Below are 22,248 nucleotides of genomic sequence, written 5' to 3' on the forward strand. Positions count from 1 at the left end.
CAATTGTGTGTATGTTAAGCCTTTTGATTCTGTCTCACATATCACTGATGGTATGTTCAGTCTTTGTTTTTCAATCTTTTTTCTCTCTAAGACTGAATAATTTCTTTGACTCTGTCTTCAAGTTCACTGTGTGTTTTTGGTCATCTCTTATCTGCTAATAATAAGCCCATTCAGTGAATTTTTAAATTCAATTATTGTATTTTTTTTAGTTCTAGAATTTCCAGTTGGCTCTCTTTTATATTTTACTGATTCTCTAATTAAATTTCCTAGCCATTCATTATAAGCATTTAAAAGTTTTTTTCCTTGATCACAATTATAATAGTTGCTTTAAAATCTTTGACTATTAATTATAATGTCTTGGTCATCTGAAGTCAGTTTCTATTATCTTTTCTTTTGATTTTGTTTTATAGTTTTCTGTTTCTTTGTATGTCTAGTAATTTTGGTTTGTATACTGGCATTTGTGAATGATACCTTGTAGAGTCTGAATTATGTTTTATTTAAGTTTTTTTTTTTTTTTTTTTTTTTAAATAGGGCATTAACTTGGCTGGGCCCATATTTGAAACTGTCTTTCTTGTAATGGGCAGCCTCTGAAATTTCTAATAATTTCTTTCAGCCAGAGCTGGGCTACTTGGATTCTGCCGCATGTGTGTATAGTTTAGGTGTCAGATATTTGGGCAGCGTTTTTTTTGTTTTTAATTTTATTCCTTCCTCCCTCCCTCCCTTCCTCGTTTCTGCACCCAGGCTTTCTCTAGTTGCAGTGAGCGGGGGCTTTGTTGCAGTGCGGAGGCTTCTCTTGTTGCGCAGCACGGGTTCTAGATGCATGAGCTTCAGTACTTGCGGCATGTGGGCTCAGTAGTTGCGGTGCGTGGGCTCTAGGGCGCATGGGCATCAGTAGTTGTGGTGCATGGACTTATTTGCTCCGCGGCATGTGGGATCTTCCCGGACCTGGGCTCGAACCCATGTCCCCTACCTTGGCAGGCAGATTCTTAACCACTGTGCCACCAGGGGAGTCCTTGGACAATGTTTTTATGCACTGTTGGATGTGCCTGCTCTGTTGTTCTTTCTGGGATTTATCCCCTCTTTTCTGGTCCTGAGTTTATCCTGAATGCTTTCTTCTTGTTTCTTCTTGTCAGTAAGACTGTTTCTGTTCAGGTTTTGACTTCCCTACCTGGGCTGCTCAGGGCCCGCTCCCAAACAGAAAGTTTAAAATAAAGAAGTAAAATCCTGTAAACTCAACCAGTGCCATTGCATTCTTCCAGGTGTCAACTCCCTTCCAGTTTCTGCCTTCTTTTAGTCACTCTCTGGTGCCTTCAGGTAGTTAGTTTTTTATATTTTGTCCAGAATTCATAGTTGTTACCCACAGGAGGGTTAGTCTGTAAGATTTCCCCTACCTTGATGTAAATGTGTATTTTTTTATATATGTAAGGAAATTTTTCCCCATAATCCCCTGTCTGTACTTCATTTTTTTGGTCAGAATTGCTTCACATGCTTATGCCTAATTCATTCAAAGACAAGGGAATGACAAATGGTTCTTAATGTATTATCCTTGCACCCCTGAGGTTTCTGAGATTTTCAGGGGTTTCATGAGGTCAAAAATATTTCCATAATAACCCCGCCAAGTTATTTGCCTTTTTCACTTTCATTCTTTCATCAGTGTATATGTAGTATAGCTTTCTAGAGGTTGCACAGCGTGTTAAATTGCAACAGATTGAATGCAGAAGATATGAGACTCCAACTATCTTCTATTAAGCCAGACATCAAAGAGATTTGCAAAAATGTGAAGCACCTTATTTTTATTGTTTTGGAAAAGTTACTTCACAAAAATATATTTTTTTAGCATGTAATTGTTTTATTATTTTTTAAAAAGTTAATAAATATTTAAAATTTTCCTCAGTTCTAGTTTCTAATACATTAAATATTGATAGAGATGACCTAGATAAACTAAAGCTCTCTGGGTCTGGTTCTTATTAATTTTAAGAGTGCACAGACAACCTGAGCACAGAAAGTTTGAGAAGGGCTAGTTTACACTAATCATTACTCACCTCCTGAGACTGAGAATTAGGCTCATCTCTGGTTTGATATATGTGACCATGTGTTGGGTGGATAACAAAATTGAGGTCATGTTAAAAAGGAAGAGGGTTAATGGTTGCTGCCATTAACTACTAACTCTACTGCACATGTGTCAGGATACCTCAGTCTACAGTAAAAGTTGTGGTATTTTTAAATTATAAACTTAATGTATATTGTTACTGATTCCACTGATTTTTCTTACGAGGTTTTTGGGTACAGTGTTGGATCCTAGTTTCCTTGAGATAAGATCCAAATATTTTCCATAATTCAATCTTTGAAGAGTACATTTAAAACTTCAGGTAATATAAATTAATATTGATAAATATTTAGATGCTAAATGTTCTGTATATGTTAAACACAGGTTTTATACGGAATGTTAGAATATCTCTTGCTGCAAAAATGAATTTCAAGGTTTGAGAATTTATCCCATTCCCTTCTCTGATTACTAGAGATTCCCAGGTACCCCATCATAAAGTATATTTGTGGCCTGGACATTTTGTAAAAGAACATTTTGGTATTTTATGCTCTGCTTTGTCACTCATCCTGAGGCTCTTTGAGTAACAAATTTTAAGAGAGATCCAGTTGGGTACTTTTTAAGCAGTGCACCATAAACTTTAATGTGCATATGTAATCACCTATGGATCTTGTTAAAATGCAGAATCTGACTCAGTAGTTTGGGGTAGGATCTGAGATTCTGCATTTCTAACAAGCTCTCATGTGATGCTGCTCCTGGTCCTTGGGACAAAACTGTGAGTAGCAAGGCTCTAAATAACCTATGAGAGAATTAGAAAGATCTGAATCCTGTCAATATAGGCTGAATGTACCTGCCTTTTTCCCATTTGCCCCCATAAGAGATATAGGTTAGTGATTCTGAGGTTGGGCTTCTGGAGTGATAAGCCTTATATATAAGAAAGGGGGCAAAACAGGGCAGATTTGGAATTCATAAATAGCAGTAACTTTTGATCTTGCCATTAAATTTCCTTAGTCTTTTTTTTTTTTTTTTAATTTTTTATTGAAATGTAGTTGATTTACAGTGTTGTGTTTCAGGTGCACAACAAAATGATTCAGTTATATATTATATCTATTCTCTTTTAGTTTCTTTTCATTTATAGGTTATTATAAGATGTTGAGTATAGTTTCCTATGCTATACTGTAGATCCTTGTTGGTTATCTATTTTATATATAGTAGTGTGTATATTTTAATCCCAAACTCCTAATTTATCACTCCTCACCAACCCCCCGCCCCAAGTCTTTTACTTTCTATATGGTAGTTGTTGGACATGTGGTCAATATAAGTTGGATTTGTTCTTTACCCTGTGTTTAACTTCTTTGTCTGAATGTCAGAGGAAATGGAAAATTTAATTTGAATATGTGGTTTTACAACTCTTTAATTTACTTGCAGGCATTGATCAATATGACAGAGATAGCATCATAAATGATTTTAAGAATGGGACCTGCAAACTTCTTGTTGCTACGTCTGTTGCTGCCCGAGGCCTAGATGTGAAACATCTGATTCTTGTAGTAAATTATAGCTGCCCCAACCATTATGAGGATTATGTGCACAGAGCAGGACGGACTGGAAGAGCAGGCAACAAAGTAAAAATAATTGCTTTTAAAGTTGATTTCTATTATGTTAAAATACAAGTGTTTCTTTATGATTATAAAGAGGAGATAATAGGAGTTATGGGGACATTCTGAAAATCCTTCATCATCAGAGTATGGGGAATAGTTGATGTTCATCATTTATATACATATACATGTCTTAAGTGCTGTTCTCTGTAGGCAGATAGTGTTAACCATTTGTGTCCCCAAAAGGTATTTTTCCCCACCTAAAAATTTCTGTATATACATACATGCATATAGTTCAAGATCTTTCATTGCTTTTTTTAAAATAAGGGATCATGAAATACACTCAGCCCACACCTATCACCCCTGTTCTCACCCCCCCATACACATGAATATTATTTGCTTTTTTGACTTATCTGTATTCTGTTAAGTATATAGTTCTAACTCATTCTTTTTGAAGGCAGCAGAATATTCCATTGTTGGAAGCACTGATGGTGATATATTTGATATTACAACCATGGACATTTCTACATACTGAAGAAATAATAATATTAATAGGTTATATTTATGGAGTATTTATTAAATGCCCACCACTGTTCTGAGTGCTTTACATATATCATCTCATTTTATTCTCACAAATTCCTTTTGAGGTGGATAATATTACCCCTTTCAACAGATGAGAAAAGTTGAGGCACACTGACATTGTTACTTGCCAAATTTACATAGCTAATAAGTAGTGATGGCATTTATTCTTTTAACCTGAGTTATTCTGTGGATTTGGGAAATTTTTTGTGTAAAGGGCCAGGTAGTTAAAATTGTAGCCTTTTTGGGCCACACACAGTCTCTGTCACATCGTGTGTGTGTGTGTGTGTGTGTGTGTGTGTGTATACACAACCCTAAAAAATGTAATACCACTTTTAGTTCATGGGTCGTATAAAAGTAGGCCATGGGTCAAATCTGGTAACTAGGTACTCCTGAAATAAAATATTAAATCATGTTTTAAAATTTATAGCAGTTCACTGGTAGGGTAGAGCTTTTTGTGAAGATGGCAATCTAATTGTAGTTTGCTGTTCCTCTACTTACAACTCCAGTCTTTCTCTTGCCTGAACCAAAGAGCTGCTGGGGACACCTGCATCCTTAGGCTTTAGAGAATCCCAGGGAAGTGAGGTAGCTGACTTCATTTTTGTATATGTTAAAAACATACCAGATATACATGTGTGTATGTTTTTATATCTTTTAATTGGTCTTTAAAAAATATGGGAAGCTGTATTCTAGGACGTTAATACAGGTTAGCTGGGGTAGAGAGGTGCAGTAGGTAGTGGAGGAAGGGAATGCAAGCAAAAAGGGAGAAATAAGATATATTAAAGTTAATACTTATGACAGTGGAGTTGTGCATTTATGTAAAAATCACATGTATTTCCCTTTATGCATAAAGAGATTAGAAATTTTCTGGTTTTGCTTATTTTTAAATATTAAACTTAGGTATTTCACTTTCAACCATTAAAGAATTTAGTAGGACTCTTTTGTGGGCTTTGAAATTCTTTAGTAATGGAGTCATCTTAAAGAGGGTATATTAGGTGACTCAGATTTTATCTTATTTGTGATCTAAGGAGGATTCATCTTGTTAGTGTTTAATAGTACCACTTTTTCATCATTCACTAGGGCTACGCCTATACTTTCATCACAGAAGATCAGGCTCGGTATGCTGGTGACATAATTAAAGCCCTTGAATTGTCAGGGACTGCAGTGCCACCTGATCTAGAGAAACTTTGGAGTGATTTCAAAGATCAACAGAAAGCTGTGAGTTTTTTAACTCTCATTTTTATGCAAGTCATTGTGTTCTAAATCTTGAATATTTAATACCTGTAAATCTTGATAGGATTATTTTCATTTATCTCTTTAGAGAGGAAGGGAAAGGAGTGAAAACAAAATGCTCCCTTTTGCTTCAACTTAGTATTTTTTGTAGTCTACATAGAGTTCTTTTTTCTCACATGCTAGATGAAATGTTTTTGTTACATTGTCATACACCGCCTTGAGAAATATTTAATTGCCATAAATTCCTGAACATTAAAGTTTTTTATTATGAAATTAACTTTCTTGTTTTTCCTTGAAAGGAAGGGAAAATAATTAAAAAGAGTAGTGGGTTCTCTGGTAAGGGATTCAAGTTTGATGAAACAGAACAAGCTTTGGCAAATGAGAGAAAGAAGTTACAAAAAGCTGCTCTTGGTCTTCAAGATTCAGATGATGAGGATGCTGCAGTTGATGTAAGTATTGTTGTTCTAAGCCTTATTCTTACCAGTTGAAGCAGTTATTCCTTTTGTACTGGAGGTTTTACCATAGGCTTGTTTAGTTAGCAAGTTACTGGAAACTTTTCGTTATGTACCCTTCTCAGTTTTTTTCTATGTATACAGACGTATTCACATATGCCTGTATTTCTGTATTTTCATAAAAATGAGATCATACTGCTTTATAATCTTCTTTACAATAGTCCTATGTTGAAATCTTCCCTTTTAGTAAATTCACTCTTATGCTATTCTTTGGTTACATATTTCATTATATGGATGTTCCACAGTTTAATGAATCAAATCCCTATTTTTGAATATATGGAAACAAACATGTTTGTTTCCATATATTCTTTATTTGGAATATACTTTAGTTCGTCGCTCATTCTTGAACATTAAACCTTGCACATTCGTCGCATTAAGTCTTGAGGATGAATGTATAAATGGAATTTGCTAGGCCAAAGGGTATATCTAATTTGGTCTTAAAACGTTGTCAGATTGTTCTCCTGCAAGGTGAGTACCGATTTGCACTCACAGTAGTGTTATATAAGAGTGCCTGGCTCCTTGTGTCTTTAACATCATTGGTACTAATATTGTTTTTTAATCTTTTACAATTTAATTGTTATACAATATCCTTATTAATAATAATAGTCAGCATTTATTGAGTGCTACTAAGTGCCATGTCCTGTGCAAAGGGCTTTACAGGGATTGTTTCATTTACTTCCTCACAATAGCCAGATGAGTGGATACTCAGAGTATTCCCATTTTATAATTGAGACCGAGGCTTAGGAAGAAATAATAACCTTTTCAGATTTGCATAGCTGTTATGGGGAGGAGCTGGGATCTATACCCGTTCTGTTCTTACTTCAAAGCCCGTGTTCTTAGCTTACGGAATTATTTGTAACCCAGTGAAAAGGGACCCTGAGGACTCAGCAAGTTAAGGGTTTCACAGAGTATTCTTTGGAGCCCTAATCCCAGGAGCTTGAGCTTTAGATGTTTTCATTATAAAATAATTTTGGAAAATCTGCCTAATATATACCACTATTAGTGGTATCCTATCAAAGGATGTGAAAAGTCATTAATAAAATAATCTTATTTAACTTTATTTGACCCAGAAATCTTCCAACATATTTGATATTTGATCATAGAACTTTTTTTTTGTTTTTGAAACATACCCGGTTAAACCTTAGCTCAGAACACAATTTAGGAAATCAGGAATTCAATCTGATCTTGTCATTTCAGGAAATGACCACACTGGCTGTTAAGCACAGCCAGGACCAGAACCAGGGTCTCCTATTAACTCTAGGCCATTTCTTACTAGCATACCATACTGGCTTAAAATTCCATTAAGTCAATATTTTAGTTATTTGTTACCATGTAACAAATCAATCCAAAACTTAGTAGGTTAAAACAATAAACATTTATTATCTCATGATTCCTGAGGGTTAGGAAATCAGGAGCAGTTTAGCCAAGTAGTTCTTACTTAGGGTCTCATGAGGTTGCAGTCAAGCTGTTGTCCCAGGTTGCAGTTATCTGAAGGCTTCACTGATGCAGGACCATCTTCTTCCAAGATGGCTTAGTCACTTTAATGTTGGGAGGATGCCTCTGTTCTTCACTTTGCATTTGTGTCCTTACAGCATGGCAGCTGGCTGCCCCAGAATGAGTGATCCAAGAGAGAGCAAAGAGGAAAGCCTTAGTACCTTTTATGACTAGTCTCTGAGGTTACATACTGGCTTTTCCACTTTTTTTTGTCTGTTTGAAACAAGTCACTAAGTCCAGCCCACATTTAAGGAGAGGCTCCACCTCTTGGAGGGAAGAGTATTAAATAATATGTGGCTTTGTTTTTAAAACCACCTCAGTTTTTTTATGTTACTTAAACATTTTAAAAAAATCTCATAATGAAATATGTTGATTTTTTTCCTTCTTGTTAAAATATTATATAAGTTTTGTAAAAAAATAGAGCAATACTAAAGTGAATAAAGTTAAAAGTAAAGTTACCCCTGTCAACTAGCTCCATATACCTTCCCCATTCCTGATTTATGCATTTGTTTTGGATTTTAACGCCATGTATGCTGTTTAATTTAAAAGGGTTAATTAAATGTTAGTTTAAAAGTAGTTGGTAACTCAAACCCCTTATTAGATAACAAATATTTTAAAAAGAAGATAAGTTGTCTGTTTCCATTTCAGTAAAAGGTCTTTCTAAATTAACCTAATTAATTTTAAACCCTGAAAAAAGCTTGCTCCTCATTTGAGATTTAAAATATTAGCCTAATTTTCAGCATTGCTCTTGCTTTGATGGGGAAACCAACCTTCATTTCTTTCCTTCCTTGAAGGAAAAAAACAATAAAGGCTTTTTTTCCTGATTCTCTTACCCAGTTTTTTGGTAAATCCAATTGCATTTTTGGAGTTGGGAAGAATTTTAGGAACCCTGTTGCAGCATTTCCCCTGTGAACCACTGACTGTATTTTTAGATGTCCACTGGTCTTGAGTTATTGCCCTTCGTCCAGCCTCTTTCATTGCAGTGTATGTAATGTGGCCTTAAGGCCGTGGCCCTGGAGCAGCTCAGCTGCATCAAGTTGTCTGCTCTGTCTTGACAGCACATGTTCTTCATTTACTGAATTGGGATGTATCTGTACCACTCAGGAGTCTGCTGAAGTGGTTCTTGCAGCCTTGTATCTGTTTCTTTCTTTCCATCCTTCCTCCCTCCCTCTCTCCCCTCTCCTCCCTTTCCTTTCCCCGTCCCCTCCTCTTCTCCCTCTATAAATTGGTATTTTTAATTAGATTTTTACTAATCCTTTTTCTTCTTGTTTAGATTGATGAACAAATTGAAAGCATGTTTAATTCAAAGAAGAGAGTGAAGGATATGGCTGCTCCTGGAACATCTAGTGTTCCTGCTCCAACTGCAGGAAATGCTGAGAAGTTAGAAATTGCAAAGAGATTGGCTCTTAGAATCAATGCTCAGAAGAATTTGGGCATTGAGTCTCAGGTATTAAGTAATTTGTTCCAAGTCTTAGTACTTCTTGTAAGTTCTTTGATTTAAATGCTTTTCAGGAATTATGTCAGCACAAGTGAACAAGAAGTTATTTTAGACATTGAGGTAGTAAGCATTTAACATTATTCTCAATACAGAATTCTTCAATTATTATATTTGGGTGATTTCTCTAGTGTGGTTAACTGAGGTCTTAATGCCTATTCTGGAAGGCCTAACTGTTAAGCATGTTAACCATGGATAATTTTATAAAGTAGTATTCTGATTGATCTTACCAAAATCCTAAAGAAATAACTCTCTTTTCTTTCTTTTCTGTTTATATTAGGTGGGTTATTGGGCACACAAACAATGCCTTGGAAGTACGAATATCCAGTTACATAACTGAAACTAACATGGGTTTAGACAGTGGGAAAATGTGTTAAATATTTCACTTGCCTTGTTTCTCTTGGGAGTTTTTTGGTTAACTTAATTTTTTTTTTTTTTTTGAAATATAGTTGATTTATAGTGTTGTGATAGTTTTTGCTGTACAGCAAAGTGATTCAGTTGTACATATATATATATTCGTACTCTTTTCCATTATGGTTTATTACAGGATATTGAATATAGTTCCCTCTGCTATACAATAGGACCTTCTTTACCCATTCTCTATATAATAGTTTGCATCTGCTAATCCCAAACTCCCAATCCATCCCTCCCCCACCCCCCTCCCCCTTGGCAACCACAAACAAGTCTGTTCTCTATGTCTGAGTCTGTTTCTGTTTTGTAGATAGGTTCATTTGTGTCATATTTTAGATTCCACATATAAGTAATATCATATGGTATTTGTCTTTCTCTTCCTGACTTACTTTGCTTAGTATGATAATCTCTAGGTTCATCATGTTGCTGCAAATGGCATTATTTCATTCTTTTTTATGGCTGAGTAGTATTCCATTGTGTGTATGTATATATGTACATATATGTACGTGTGTGTGTGTGTTTGTATACACATACCATATCTTCTTTATCCATTCCTGGACATTTAGGTTGTTTCCATGTCTTGGCTATTGTAAATAGTGCTGCTATGAACATAAGGGTGCATGTATCTTTTTGAATTATAGTTTTGTCCAGATATATTCCCAGGAGTGGGATTGCTGGATCATATGGCAACTCTACTTTTAGTTTTTTGAGGAACCTCCATACTGTTCTCCATAGTTGCTGCACCAGTTTACATTCGCACCAACAGTGTAGGAGGGTTCCCTTTTCTCCACACCCTCTCCAGCATTTTGGTTAACTTAATTTTTAACTAAGGTTAAATTTTCATAGCATTCCTAAAGAACAATTTGTTAATTTTGACAGTATTTTTAAGATTTTGAGAGTTTGGGGACCTGCAGGGCCCTGTGTCCAGTAGCCTGTATAGGTTCAGGTCGGTATTGTCCAAGTGGGATGACCAAGCTAGAGGCCAGTGGGCTGACCCAGTGAGGCAGCCACAATCAAGGTTTAGAGCCTTGGGTCTCTGCATCTGTTTTATTTAGCCAGTGAGTTACTATGAAGTGTTTACTATACTCAAGCCTGTGCCTCTTCTGACAACGGACACAGCACCTCACCTAATATTGTCTTGGATTATTGCTACTAATAACTCTTTATTGTGAAAGCAAATGGCTCTAACTTTTCGCTGTTGTTGGAAGAGCTTGAGGTGTGAGTCGTGTATTACCCACAGAAGAATTAACTCTGCATTAGGCACATAGTAAAATTAAGTTCAAATTTAAAAAAATGTGTTGAGTAAAGTCATTTACTGTAATTTATAGAATGTTGGGTTGGTCCGTGGAGGGAGGAAGAGCTCAGTGGTGGTAGTGGGCAAAGATTCTGATTCAGAGGAAACTCCTAGTAGCCACAAAGTATGTAAATGATTTTAAATTTTATTTATTTATTTATTTATTTATTTATTTATTTATTTATGGCTGTGTTGGGTCTTCGTTTCTGTGCGAGGGCTTTCTCTAGTTGTGGCAAGCGGGGGCCACTCTTCATCGCTGTGCGCGGGCCTCTCACTGTCGCGGCCTCTCTTGTTGCGGAGCGCAGGCTCCAGATGCGCAGGCTCAGCAGTTGTGGCTCACGGGCCTAGTTGCTCCGCGGCATGTGGGATCTTCCCAGACCAGGGCTCGAACCCGTGTCCCCTGCATTGGCAGGCAGATTCTCAACCACTGCACCACCAGGGAAGCCCTGTAAATGATTTTAGAAATATTATACTATATTTGATATCAAGAGTTACCTAATTATCTAAGATTCAGTAGAATTTTTAATGTAGAATTGAATATTCTTGTTTTCTCATCAAGTAAGGGAGATATATTAAACTGTCTGTTATAAATATATGCTGTTAAATTGCACTTATGGGTAGCACTCTACATTAGAAAGATGCTTTTAGTTAGTGGCTTTCCAGAGAATACTTTGTGGTGGGATCTTTGGTCTTGTCTCTTCCCTCATTTGAGATTTGACTGTAGGTCTTCTTTAACTGCAGGATGTGATGCAGCAGGCCACCAATGCAATTCTCAGAGGTGGCACCATCCTGGCTCCCACTGTCTCTGCAAAAACCATTGCAGAGCAACTTGCTGAAAAGATCAATGCCAAGCTTAATTATGTGCCTTTGGAGAAACAAGAAGAGGAGAGACAGGATGGTGGACAGAATGAATCTTTTAAGAGATACGAAGAAGAATTAGAGATCAATGACTTCCCACAGGCAAGTAACAGATTTAAACTTTTTTTTTTTATTGTAGAGTAGAAACTCCTTTTTTAGGAGCGAAAATGCCTTGTTTAAAACCCATGAACATTTAAATGGCTGCTTTACTTTTTATCTAGATGGGGAGACAACACTAGAAATTCCATTTTTATGATTATGTTCTAGTTACATTAGAATCTAAATGAATTTATGATGTAGGTGTTAATTATAATCTTAATATTGACCATAATATGATTTAGTTAACCTATTCTTTGTCAGTACATCAGGTTTCTTTATTCTGTTGTAAAGTGATTTTCCCCCCCACTCTTTTTTATTTTATTTATTTATTTATTTTTTTAACATCTTTATTGGAGTATAATTGTCCCCCCACTCTTTATTTCATAGACTGCTAGGTGGAAAGTTACCTCTAAGGAAGCTCTGCAGAGAATCAGTGAATATTCTGAAGCTGCAATTACAATCAGAGGAACATACTTCCCACCTGGCAAAGAACCCAAGGAAGGAGAGCGGAAAATTTACTTGGCAATTGAAAGTATGTACTGTTCGTTCTGTTTCAATCTTGAGTTAGATCACAGTTGATATAGATGTAATAGACACAGAAAGAATATGAGGTCAGTTCTAGAGAGGACTGAAAATGAGGAACACCTATAAGAAAAAAAATAGTTTCATCTATCATTGTGGTCTTTATTTAGAAGTTTAGTACATATATAGAGGTGAACGATCTGTGTTTGGGACTCTTTCAGTTTTGACGATTTGGTCAAATTGAAAATCACTCTATAAGAAAACGTGTATTTTCGGGACTGGTCTGTTTATGCTTCCAGTAAGTAGAATGTTCAGGCCAAAGTTTAGGTTAGAAAGTAAATCAACTATATATAATAGTCCACTTAATGCTTGTTTATCCAAGCAAATATTGCCTCTGATTTTATGCCTAAAAGTTCATACATACCTTTTTAAAAAATAGAATAGGACAATTAATACCATAACTCACAGGGTATATTTACTTTTTTATTTTTGGCTGAGTTGGGTCTTCGTTGCTGTGCTCGGGCTTTCTCTAGTTGTGGCCATCGGGGGCTACTCTTTGTTGCGGTGTGCAGGCTTCTCATTGCGGTGGCTTCTCTTGTTGTGGAGCATGGGCTCTAGGCGGGTAGGCTTCAGTAGTTGCAGCACGCGGGTTGTAGAGCACAGGCCTCAGTAGTTGTGGCGCACGGGCTTAGTTGCTCTGCAACATGTGGGATCTTCCCGGACCAGGGCTCGAACCCATGTCCCCTGCATTGGCAGGCGGATTCTTAACCACTGCGCCACCAAGGAAGTCCCTCAAAGGGTATAAGTAATGCGTTATCTAAGAGTGATCAAGTGTGTTTTTAAACCTTATTTTATACATTCATGAATGAATTCAAAAGACAGTTTCCAGTTTGATTTTTTTCCTACTTTGTTATCTACTGCATGGTAGATAACTTGTCTCCCTTCATTTATATTTAATTTGAACATTTTTATAATAGATTTTTAAGCATAAACCAGCCACAGATCCATTTCTTCTATTTAATGAACTAAATATTTTTTGAACACTGGTGTTGGAGCTGTGAAGAGGTTTTACTCCGTGTGTCATGTAAATCCAGAGTCTGCATACCTACTGCTTAAATGGCTTAGTTGGCTGCAAAGGAGCTCTCCCACACCTTGTATAATCTTAAACACCAGTCTAGTCCTTCGAGTTATACACATCACTTCTAACAAGGAAGCCTTACTTGATCTCATTTCACCACTCTGTAGCTCTTTACTTGCTTTGTTTTTCTTCACAGTACTCATTACATAGAAATTATAGTATATTTTTACTTGTTTCTGTCTCCCCTACTAGAGCTCTGTGAATGCAGTGACTTTATCATCTGCTGTATTCCCAGTGTCTTGACACATGGTAGGCACTTGATAAATTTTCTGAATAATGCATCTGATCATGCTCTAGAGCCACTTCTGTTCTGCACACAAAATATTATTTGACAGGCATATCCATGTGATCTCTCTAAAGCCGCACTGTCCAATAAAAACTCTGATGGCTATGGAGCACTTGAAATATGGCCAGTGTGACCAAGAAATTTTAAATTTAATTTAATTTTTATTAACTTAAATCTAAATAGCCACGTAGCTGATGGCTACTGAATTGGCTAGCTCAGCTCTTAAGTTTGTTGCTGGAAAGATCAATGGAAGTATAAACTGAAAGTATATCGTAAATAAGGTTTATCACTAGTTAGTATTTTCTTGTTATATTTTGGCATTCCTTTGATTGTTGTGAAGACTTTATAACTGTAGGTAAGTTCCTTACTGAAATAAATATAAACTAAAAATGATTTAAATATATATGAGGACTTATTTTTAGGGTTTGATTCTTTCCTGGCCAAAACAAAGAGAATTTCACAGATGTGAAAGTAAGTTAGTACTGTGCCTGTTTACTTTACTTTTAACTGGTGACCTCAAATTGTTTTTGTGTGACTTCTTAACATAAAGACTACAAGAAGAGAAATGCACGTGCAGTGTGCATCCCATTTACCCTAAGTAGAAGTTGTTTCCTGGTCAAAATGCTTGATAGGATCAGAGTAAGTTAAAAAACAGAAAAGTTTTGTTACCAGGATTGAGCTGGGTTTTTGTTTTTGTTTTTTCCTCCTTTAATAAGGGTTTGCCTGGTTGATGTAAGGTTTTTATTAGTTTCTGAGTTCTGATAAAATTGATTTTAACAGTTTTTGCAAGTTTATTCACTGCTTTTGTGGAGGGACAGGCTTTTGAAGTTCCCTCTTGTGCCATTTTCACTGATATCACTCTCACTTTTGGACTTTTTAAAATGAATAATGATGAATTGTGGCAAAGGTAAAACTCAAATATAGCCTTTATGTTTTCCATATTATTGAAATTCTACCTTTACAGTACAGTAAGATTCATACATATGTTAAATGGTGTGCAAAGAATGTGGGTCCAGAACTAGGCAAGTCGTATTTTTTTATTTGTGATTGTGACTTTGAGAACCTGGATCATATCTATTTCAAACCAGGTTTTTAAATGGCACCCTTTTATGTATCCTGAAAGACTTTTGCTCTGCCAGTGACTCAGTGTGTTTCTGAATCATGTGACACTGTTCCTTATTGTGAGGTAAAATGTGGGTTGCTGGCACCTCAGCGTTCAAGGAGAGAAAATTACACTGACATCTTTCTGCACTTGGAACTGGACAGCTTTCCCTTACTACTGTGTTCATTAGGCCATACAGGATGTCATTCAGTAGAATCTGATGATAAAACCTTTGGTAAACATGGAGTCATCCTTGTATATTCAGCTTGAATGTCATAGGTGTCATTTAAGCAAAACCAGTATTGTATTTTATTTTTATTATTATTTTTTGCAATAACATAACTGTAGTTTATTCTGACTATCTCTAAGATTTCAAAACCAGTATTTTAAATGACTGCCTTTTAAAGAGGTAAATCAGAGATGATTGTTTGCTTTGAAAAAGGATCCCATATATAATTTATTAATTTAAAGGTAATTATACTTATTTAGTGTAGTATAATTAATGTATGCCAGGTTTAATTTGTATATAACTTTATCAGAACACATCTCCTGTACTACCAAGTGAAGTGAAATGAGAAGCCCACAGCTTCTGCTGACTTTTCTATCCACCTAAAATGGTTCTGGGCGCTTCTTTCCACTGTCAACTTGTACTTAGGAAGTAACATCTAATTTTTATAATCTAAGCAAGGTTTTTCTCCCCCAGTAAAAAGATAACCTTGTCAGAAATGAATCTTGAGAATTCTGGCGACATAAATATGCTAAATAAGAGCTGGAGATTGGTAATTAAAATGACGTAAAGCTTTGAGAATTTTCATAGATGATTAGATTTAAAGGATCTTTTAGTTTTTGAAACTCCAACCAAATCAACTGAACACTAATAGGATGAAAACAGGTGTTGGAAGGAGCCTAGTGTCATCTGTTTCTAGTTCTGTAATTGGAGGGACCCCACTGCCTGGCTGCTTAGAGGCTCTGTGTGGCTCAGCAGCTCCCGGCAGCGCGAAGGAGAACAGGAAGGACGTACGTGCCTAGCCAGCCTGTATAATTTATAGCCTGTTTTGTGACCCTCTGTTTTTACTAGTGGAGAATCCCTTAAAAGCAGCCAGAGTTGTTTTGGGACCAATGAAAGGAAATGCCACTTTTTCATGACAGCTTATAAACATATGTAACCTATTACCTAAAGAAGCTGTGTCAGTCAAAAATTTAAACTGGTCCAAATGGTCAGGCTCTAACTAACGCAGGAAAATTGCTCTTCACTTGGAGCTGGGTGGGAGTATCATTTTCCTTCTTTTTAAAACAGCAGAGAATGTCAACAGGCTACACATCAACTCATGCCAAGTAGCACATTTTCCTCCTGAATTTCATTTTTTTAATAATTTTCATTCTGGCTTGGCTCTTGATTATACCCTTGGCTTCACATTCATCCACCTCTCTTCCCTTCCAGCACCCACAGCTTTAAAATGTTGTGGTCAGTGGCTGGTCGAGGTGTAGGAGTTAAATTAGATATGTTGCTATGACTTCACAGCCATACTCATGGCCCTTTCCTTCCTGTTGTTAAACTGTTTCTTTTTCTTCCTCCTTCTTCTCCTCCTCTTCTTTCTCCACTTCCTCCTCCTCCCCTCCCCCCTCCCGTTTCTTTTCCTCTTCTCCCTCCCACTCCTCCCTTCCTCCTTTCCTCTCCTCTCCTCTCCTCTCTATGGGTTTGAAAAAGTTAGCATATCTAATATGGGGGGAAATTTTCCCATTTCTTGTGAATTGTTTTCCTTATTTGATTTTCTTATATAAAATGATAAAAACAGGACTTCCCTGGTGGTTCAGTGGTTAAGACTTCGAGCTTCTACTGCAGGGGACATGGGTTCGATCTCTGGTCAGGGAAGTTCCACATGCCATGTGGGGCAACCAAAAAAAAAAAATTTTTTTTTTTTTAAATGATAAAAACATAGTTCTCTACAACCCCAGTTCTTCTTTTATTCTTTGACATTTCACTCCTAGTCCTTAATCTCTAGTCTACTTCTTTGGTCCAGCTCTATTCCTTTTATAGGTGTGCACCGTGTTACCTCTCTAGATGTACCTACTTCCTGGCATTGTCCCCTGGCTTCAAATCCCTCCACACTTACCCTTGATGGCTCTCTAATCTCCATCTCTCCTCTACTTCTGCTCCTTGTTTCCATTGGCCTTACTGAAATTTCCAACTTGGTGTCCCCTGAGCACCTCAGCCACAACGGTCTCAGAATCGAATTTCATCCACTATCACTGCTAATAGTAGCACCTGTTCTTCGTCTTGGATTCAATATCTCCTTTATTACCTGTTATTTTCTTTACTTGGTACTCAACTCTTAGCATCTTTGTTCCTCTTCTTCACTGTTCACATCTAGTCAGAAAAAAACGTCTTGTCCATTCTGCCTTAAAAATGTGCTTTCAGGGACTTCCCTGGCCGTCCAGTGGTTAAGACTCCACGCTTCCACTGCTGGGGGCAGGGGTTCAATTCCTTCTCAGGGAACTAAGATTCCGCATGCCACACGTGTGGCCAAAAAAAAAAAAATGTGGTTTAATGATGGTATGAACACAATCCTGTGAGAGCCCTGAGGGAGAAAACACTTAACCCCACCTGGAGAAGTTAGGGAAAGATTCTTGGAAGAAGTGATACTTAAAAGTTGCTCTGGGGACTTCCCTGGTGGCGCAGTGGTTAAGACTCTGCCTGCCAGTGCAGGGGACACGGGTTCGAGACCTGGTCTGGGAAGATCCCACATGCTGTAGAGCAACTAAGCCCATGTGCCACAACTACCGAGCCTGCACTCTAGAGCCCGCGAGCCACAACTACTGAGCCCGCGTGCCACAACTACTGAAGCCCGCGCACCTAGAGCCTGTGCCCTGCAACAAGAGAAGCCACCACAATGAGAAGCCTGCGCACTGCAATGAAGAGTAGCCCCCGCTTGCCACAGCTAGAGAAAGCCTGCGCGCAGCAATGAAGACCCAATGCAGTGAAAAACAAATAAATAAAATTTTATTTAAAAATAAAATAAAAGTTGCTCTGGTAGATGACTTACTACCTACTCATCTTGCTGTAATATCTTTACAAGTTTGTTTTTCTAGTAGCCTACAAGATCATAAAGAGATGAATGAGTACTTTGTATAATGAATCTCTTATAGTATAGCATACATGGTGGGTGCTTAATGTTTCTTGAATTTATAACTATACAGATGTCTCCAGCCTACCTCATCTACTTGGCTATCTTGCTGTGTTCTTTCACACACTTTAAAAAATTTTTCAACCATGCTGTACTTCTCTTACTTTTCAGTAGTTAAGCATGACTTTCTTAATCTGTACCATTACACACATGATTCCCTTTGTAAAATACTTTTCATGTCATCTCTCCTCCTCCAACTTGGCTAGTCCTCCATTCATCTTTTAAGACTTTGCTCAGGTGACACTTTTCCAAAACATTTGCTGACTTTAAAGAGCATAATAAACATCCAATAAATATTTGCTAAATAAATGAACCGAGGAAGTTATATTTTCCTTTTACTTTTTCTTCTCTTCTGGACAAATTGCGAATTATCTTTTCTTTGCATACCAACATAACAAGAACTTGTAACACTAGTACCTCACTAACCTTAACACTCTTAACACTAACCTCACTGGCTACATTTGAAACTCTAAAAGTAATCATAATAATAAGCAGCCATGATACAATGTAGATGATGTTCCACCAGGTATTGAAAGACTATCTTGGCAAGTAGTACAATGTTGCTGAAAGTCACCTACCGATCTCTATGAAGTAGATAAACATCCAGCATAATTCTAGTAATACAAATAATGTTCTCCACTCACTCACCAGGTGCCAATGAACTGGCTGTGCAGAAAGCAAAGGCAGAAATCACCAGGCTTATAAAAGAAGAACTGATCCGGCTGGTGAGTGAAAACCTCAAGGACTTATTTATTTAACAAATGTTTTATTGAACTATAATGTAAATAAGAAAAGTAGACAAATGATATACATATAGTTTGATGAATTTTCACAAAATAAGCACACTGATGTGATCACTACCCAGTTGAAGAAATACAGAACATCACCAGTATCCCAGAAGCCCTGCTCATGCCCCTCCTTGTCACTATTCATTGCTCCCAAATGTAACATTATTCTGACTTTCAACATTGCAGATTAGTTTCGCCTATTTTTGAACTCCATATAAGTGGAATCAAATGCTGTGTACTCTTTTATATCTCATCTCTTTCACTCAACATTACTTTGAGGAAATCAATAGTATTAAATAGTATAGTATTTAAGCATGTGAATATACCACAGTTAATTTATGTTTTAGACTTTGAGGTCATTTTAGTTTTTGGTTTTATGAATAATGCTTCTATGAACATTCTTCCACGTCTCTTTGGTACACGTTAGTATATTTTTTTCTTGAGTATATACCTTGGAGTAGAATTGCTAGTTATAGGATATGTGTAGTTTAGCAGAGTAGTTATACCAGTTTACATTACCTTCAGCAGTGTATGAAAATTCCAGTTTCTCTACATTTTTGCCAGTGTTTTTAAACTTAGGTGTTTTGAGTGTTTTTAAACTTAGATGAGGACTTAATTTTTGGATAAAGCGGCCTTTTATAGACCACCTTTCCAAAGGAAGCAGACACATCCCTGTAAACTCTCCCTACAATGTGCACATTGGGATGAGGACCCTTTGAAAGGAAACTTTATCCTTTTTCTAAGAATGTGTTTTTGAGGGCTTTTCTCAAATTTCCCTTACAGAACATTCTTTCGGGTGGATAAAAAATTTAAAGAATAGAAGGTACACAAAACAAGAGGGAAGAATAAAAACAACGTTTAAATCAAGTGACTTTCACCAAGGAGTGATAGAAAAAGAATGTCACCACCATTAAGTTGGTTCAGAACCGTTGTTAAGGAGCAGTCGAGTGAACACAGGGAGATGGTTGTTGAATAGTTCTTTCTTCCTCAATATAATAGTAATATTTTTTATTTTAAATATCTGATAGTTTTATAAGTTTGTAAAGGAAATTACTTAACATATTTCTTTTTTTTTCCTCCCTTTTACTGATCATATGCCTTTTATTTTCTCTTGTAGCAAAATTCATACCAACCAACAAATAAAGGAAGATACAAAGTCTTATAAAACATCTGGAAAAAACTTTTTACCTGTGCTGGTCTGTGATACATGTGGCAATTGTCTACAGTTTACAGTGTATTTTAAGTTAAGATTTTTGAAATTCTGTCTTGCTGATTTTTATTTTTTAAATACAAGAAACCAGTATTTGCTAACGAATCTTCTTTCAGTAAGTATCCCCAGAATTATCAAACTATATTTAAAGTTTTCATTAAAGTGCCCTTTAATGTAAATCTGGATAATATTCCAGAAGCGTAAGAAAATTAAAATATTTGGACTTTCCATTGAAGGAAATAAAGCATGTAAGTCGTTAAGGGGCTATTCACCTTATCTTCTTGCAGTGAAATTGTGATAATCTCCTCAGAAAAGGTAAAGTTCTCTAATTTTGTGACCACCTTGAGCTTAAATCTTACTTGACTCAGTGGAACAATATGAACTAGATTTGAGAATATTATAATAGAATTTTTACAAAATGGGCTCACAGTTTTTGTTTCAATTTTTATTATCATGTATGGGCCATAGTTGGACTGGTTTTTGGTTTTGTAAAATTAAAAATTTGTAGTATAAGAATTTTTTGCATTCTTTTACACTGCTAAGAGTTTTAGTATTTACTCCTTTTAGGTTCCCCTCACAACCTCTGGCTCTGTGCCTAGCTACTAACTCTTTTCTAATCTTCCTTAAAAGAAAGTGATTTGTAGCCTATAAATATTAATATGATTGTTTTTTCCCCCTGAAAGTGTTCGTTTATGCATCTGTACATGCAAACACCATACCAATCTGATTTTTCTTCAGGATTATTGAGTAGGTTGTGAATTTTCTTTCTTAAAAAAAGCATAATGGCACTCACATTTTAAACTTAGACTTTAAGCATTTCTCAGTGAAATTTAGTTCACAAAGAATCATAAATTATATTTTTGAGCCTTCAGATATATTTCCTGAATATTCTAATTTAAATTGTTATAATTGGATCACCTAATTTTTTTCAAGACTCCTGGTGTATTAGAACTTCATATTGTTGTCACTCCTTGAAAAAATAAAATTTTCAGGAATTAAATAGATGTATTTCTTAAATTAAAAGATACAGAAGTTCCTTTGAGTATTCTTGACTTAGAGTTTTTAAAAGAGAAAAAAAACAAAGAATATTATAGCTGTTAAATTATTTTAATAGTACGTTAGGTGGTTAAAGTGACAAGGAGTATCAATCATGATTTCTTCAATATAAAGTTATCCTTTATGAAAATCTAAGGTATAACTTGGAAATATTCTTGGATCCCTCGCATATCCTCTTTTTTTCTTAGAGGAAGAAGACAGACACAACACAGGTAACAACAGAACCAAATAAACCATTTACTATAAGATTTCAGGCATCTTGGGCTCCTCCCCCCTCCCCCCATTTTATTTATATCCTTATTTTTGTTACCTAGTGATAGTTTGTTTCTTTTGATAGAATATGTTACAGCCCCACATTGATGGCAATTGGTGCTCCCTTCAGCCTGCTCTATCACTTGGAGATTCAGAGTTTTACATCGTTTTAGCATTATTACCTTTATGTTTGTATATCTAGTTGTAATAAGCCACTGATAGTATTTTGTTAAAATGAAGCACATTTCTCTTGTTATTACATTTTTTTAGTGTCACACTCTTTGATTTTTGAGATTTGAATGACGTACAGGTTAATTTGTTTTTTTAATGCAATATCAGTATTTGCTCATGTTTTCTAAATTCCTTATAAAATAAAGTTAATTTAGTCTGAGTTTTCCTAAAATTATCTTTGCTGAAATGTTTTCTGCTGTTTATCTAATTTTGTTTACATTGCTAGGCATGTGAGAGAGGTATTATACTCTCTGTATCTTTATTAAAAAATTCTAGCAACACAAAATATATAGTTCTATCCAAAAATATCTTCCTGAAGAAGGCTCTTAGTCTTTGATGGTGTTTGTATTTGGCATAAGATAGGCTGTAGGTGAAATAATGGGTTCATGTGCCAGTTGGTGTTTTATCACAGTGACACTCATTCTTAGAAAATGGAAGTATAGAATGAAATGATAATGGCTAGATTCTCTCCAACTCCTTTTAGACCGTTTATTATCTGATATATTTCATACCTTACTAGCCTTGTTGGTATGCACATGGTATTGAACTGGTAGTCACAGTATACCTGTGACTGCAGTCCTTCTTTTGAGGGAGGCAGCCCCTATGTGCAAAGAAGTTTTTGTTTGAGCAGAACCAGCTCTTGAGTACCTGGGATTTATAAATCCTATGAGGCCAGCTGTGGAGCCCACTTCTAAATAATTCATCAGCACCTTAAGAATCAAATGCTAGAGAGCAGAGCCTCCAAAGTTATAACTTGTCTGTGTGTGAGCTCTTTTTCCTATGATGCCTTGCTTTGCTTTATAAAACCGTCAGCTAAAGTCCTTTAGTGGCAGATAACATAGCACTTGTTTAAGATAAGAGCTG

At 36.2% G+C, this 22,248-nt stretch overlaps 1 protein-coding gene across 5 annotated transcripts in view; it reads left to right on the top strand.

Annotated features, from left to right (window-relative positions):
* Positions 1-22,248, top strand: part of DDX46 (DEAD-box helicase 46) — a 63,025-nt gene that overhangs the window by 36,046 nt on the left and 4,731 nt on the right. For 3 of the 5 annotated variants that reach the window (XR_009502393.1, XR_009502392.1, XR_009502391.1), the window contains exons 16-23: positions 3,473-3,666; positions 5,299-5,436; positions 5,751-5,900; positions 8,731-8,907; positions 11,399-11,617; positions 12,002-12,146; positions 18,499-18,572; positions 19,753-19,960. Coding sequence is in view for 2 of the 5 variants with exons in the window: in XM_059917116.1 (XP_059773099.1) it covers positions 3,473-3,666; positions 5,299-5,436; positions 5,751-5,900; positions 8,731-8,907; positions 11,399-11,617; positions 12,002-12,146; positions 18,499-18,572; positions 19,753-19,800 (1,145 nt within the window). In the remaining 3 variants the exon portion in view is untranslated. Of the gene's footprint in view, positions 1-3,472; positions 3,667-5,298; positions 5,437-5,750; positions 5,901-8,730; positions 8,908-11,398; positions 11,618-12,001; positions 12,147-18,498; positions 18,573-19,752; positions 20,528-22,248 lie in introns of those variants that run through there. The other 2 variants (XM_059917116.1, XM_059917117.1) reach the window with 2 other exon arrangements.

This window comes from Balaenoptera ricei, chromosome 3 (assembly GCF_028023285.1).
Source record: "Balaenoptera ricei isolate mBalRic1 chromosome 3, mBalRic1.hap2, whole genome shotgun sequence".
In the NCBI taxonomy this organism is placed as follows: domain Eukaryota; kingdom Metazoa; phylum Chordata; class Mammalia; order Artiodactyla; family Balaenopteridae; genus Balaenoptera; species Balaenoptera ricei.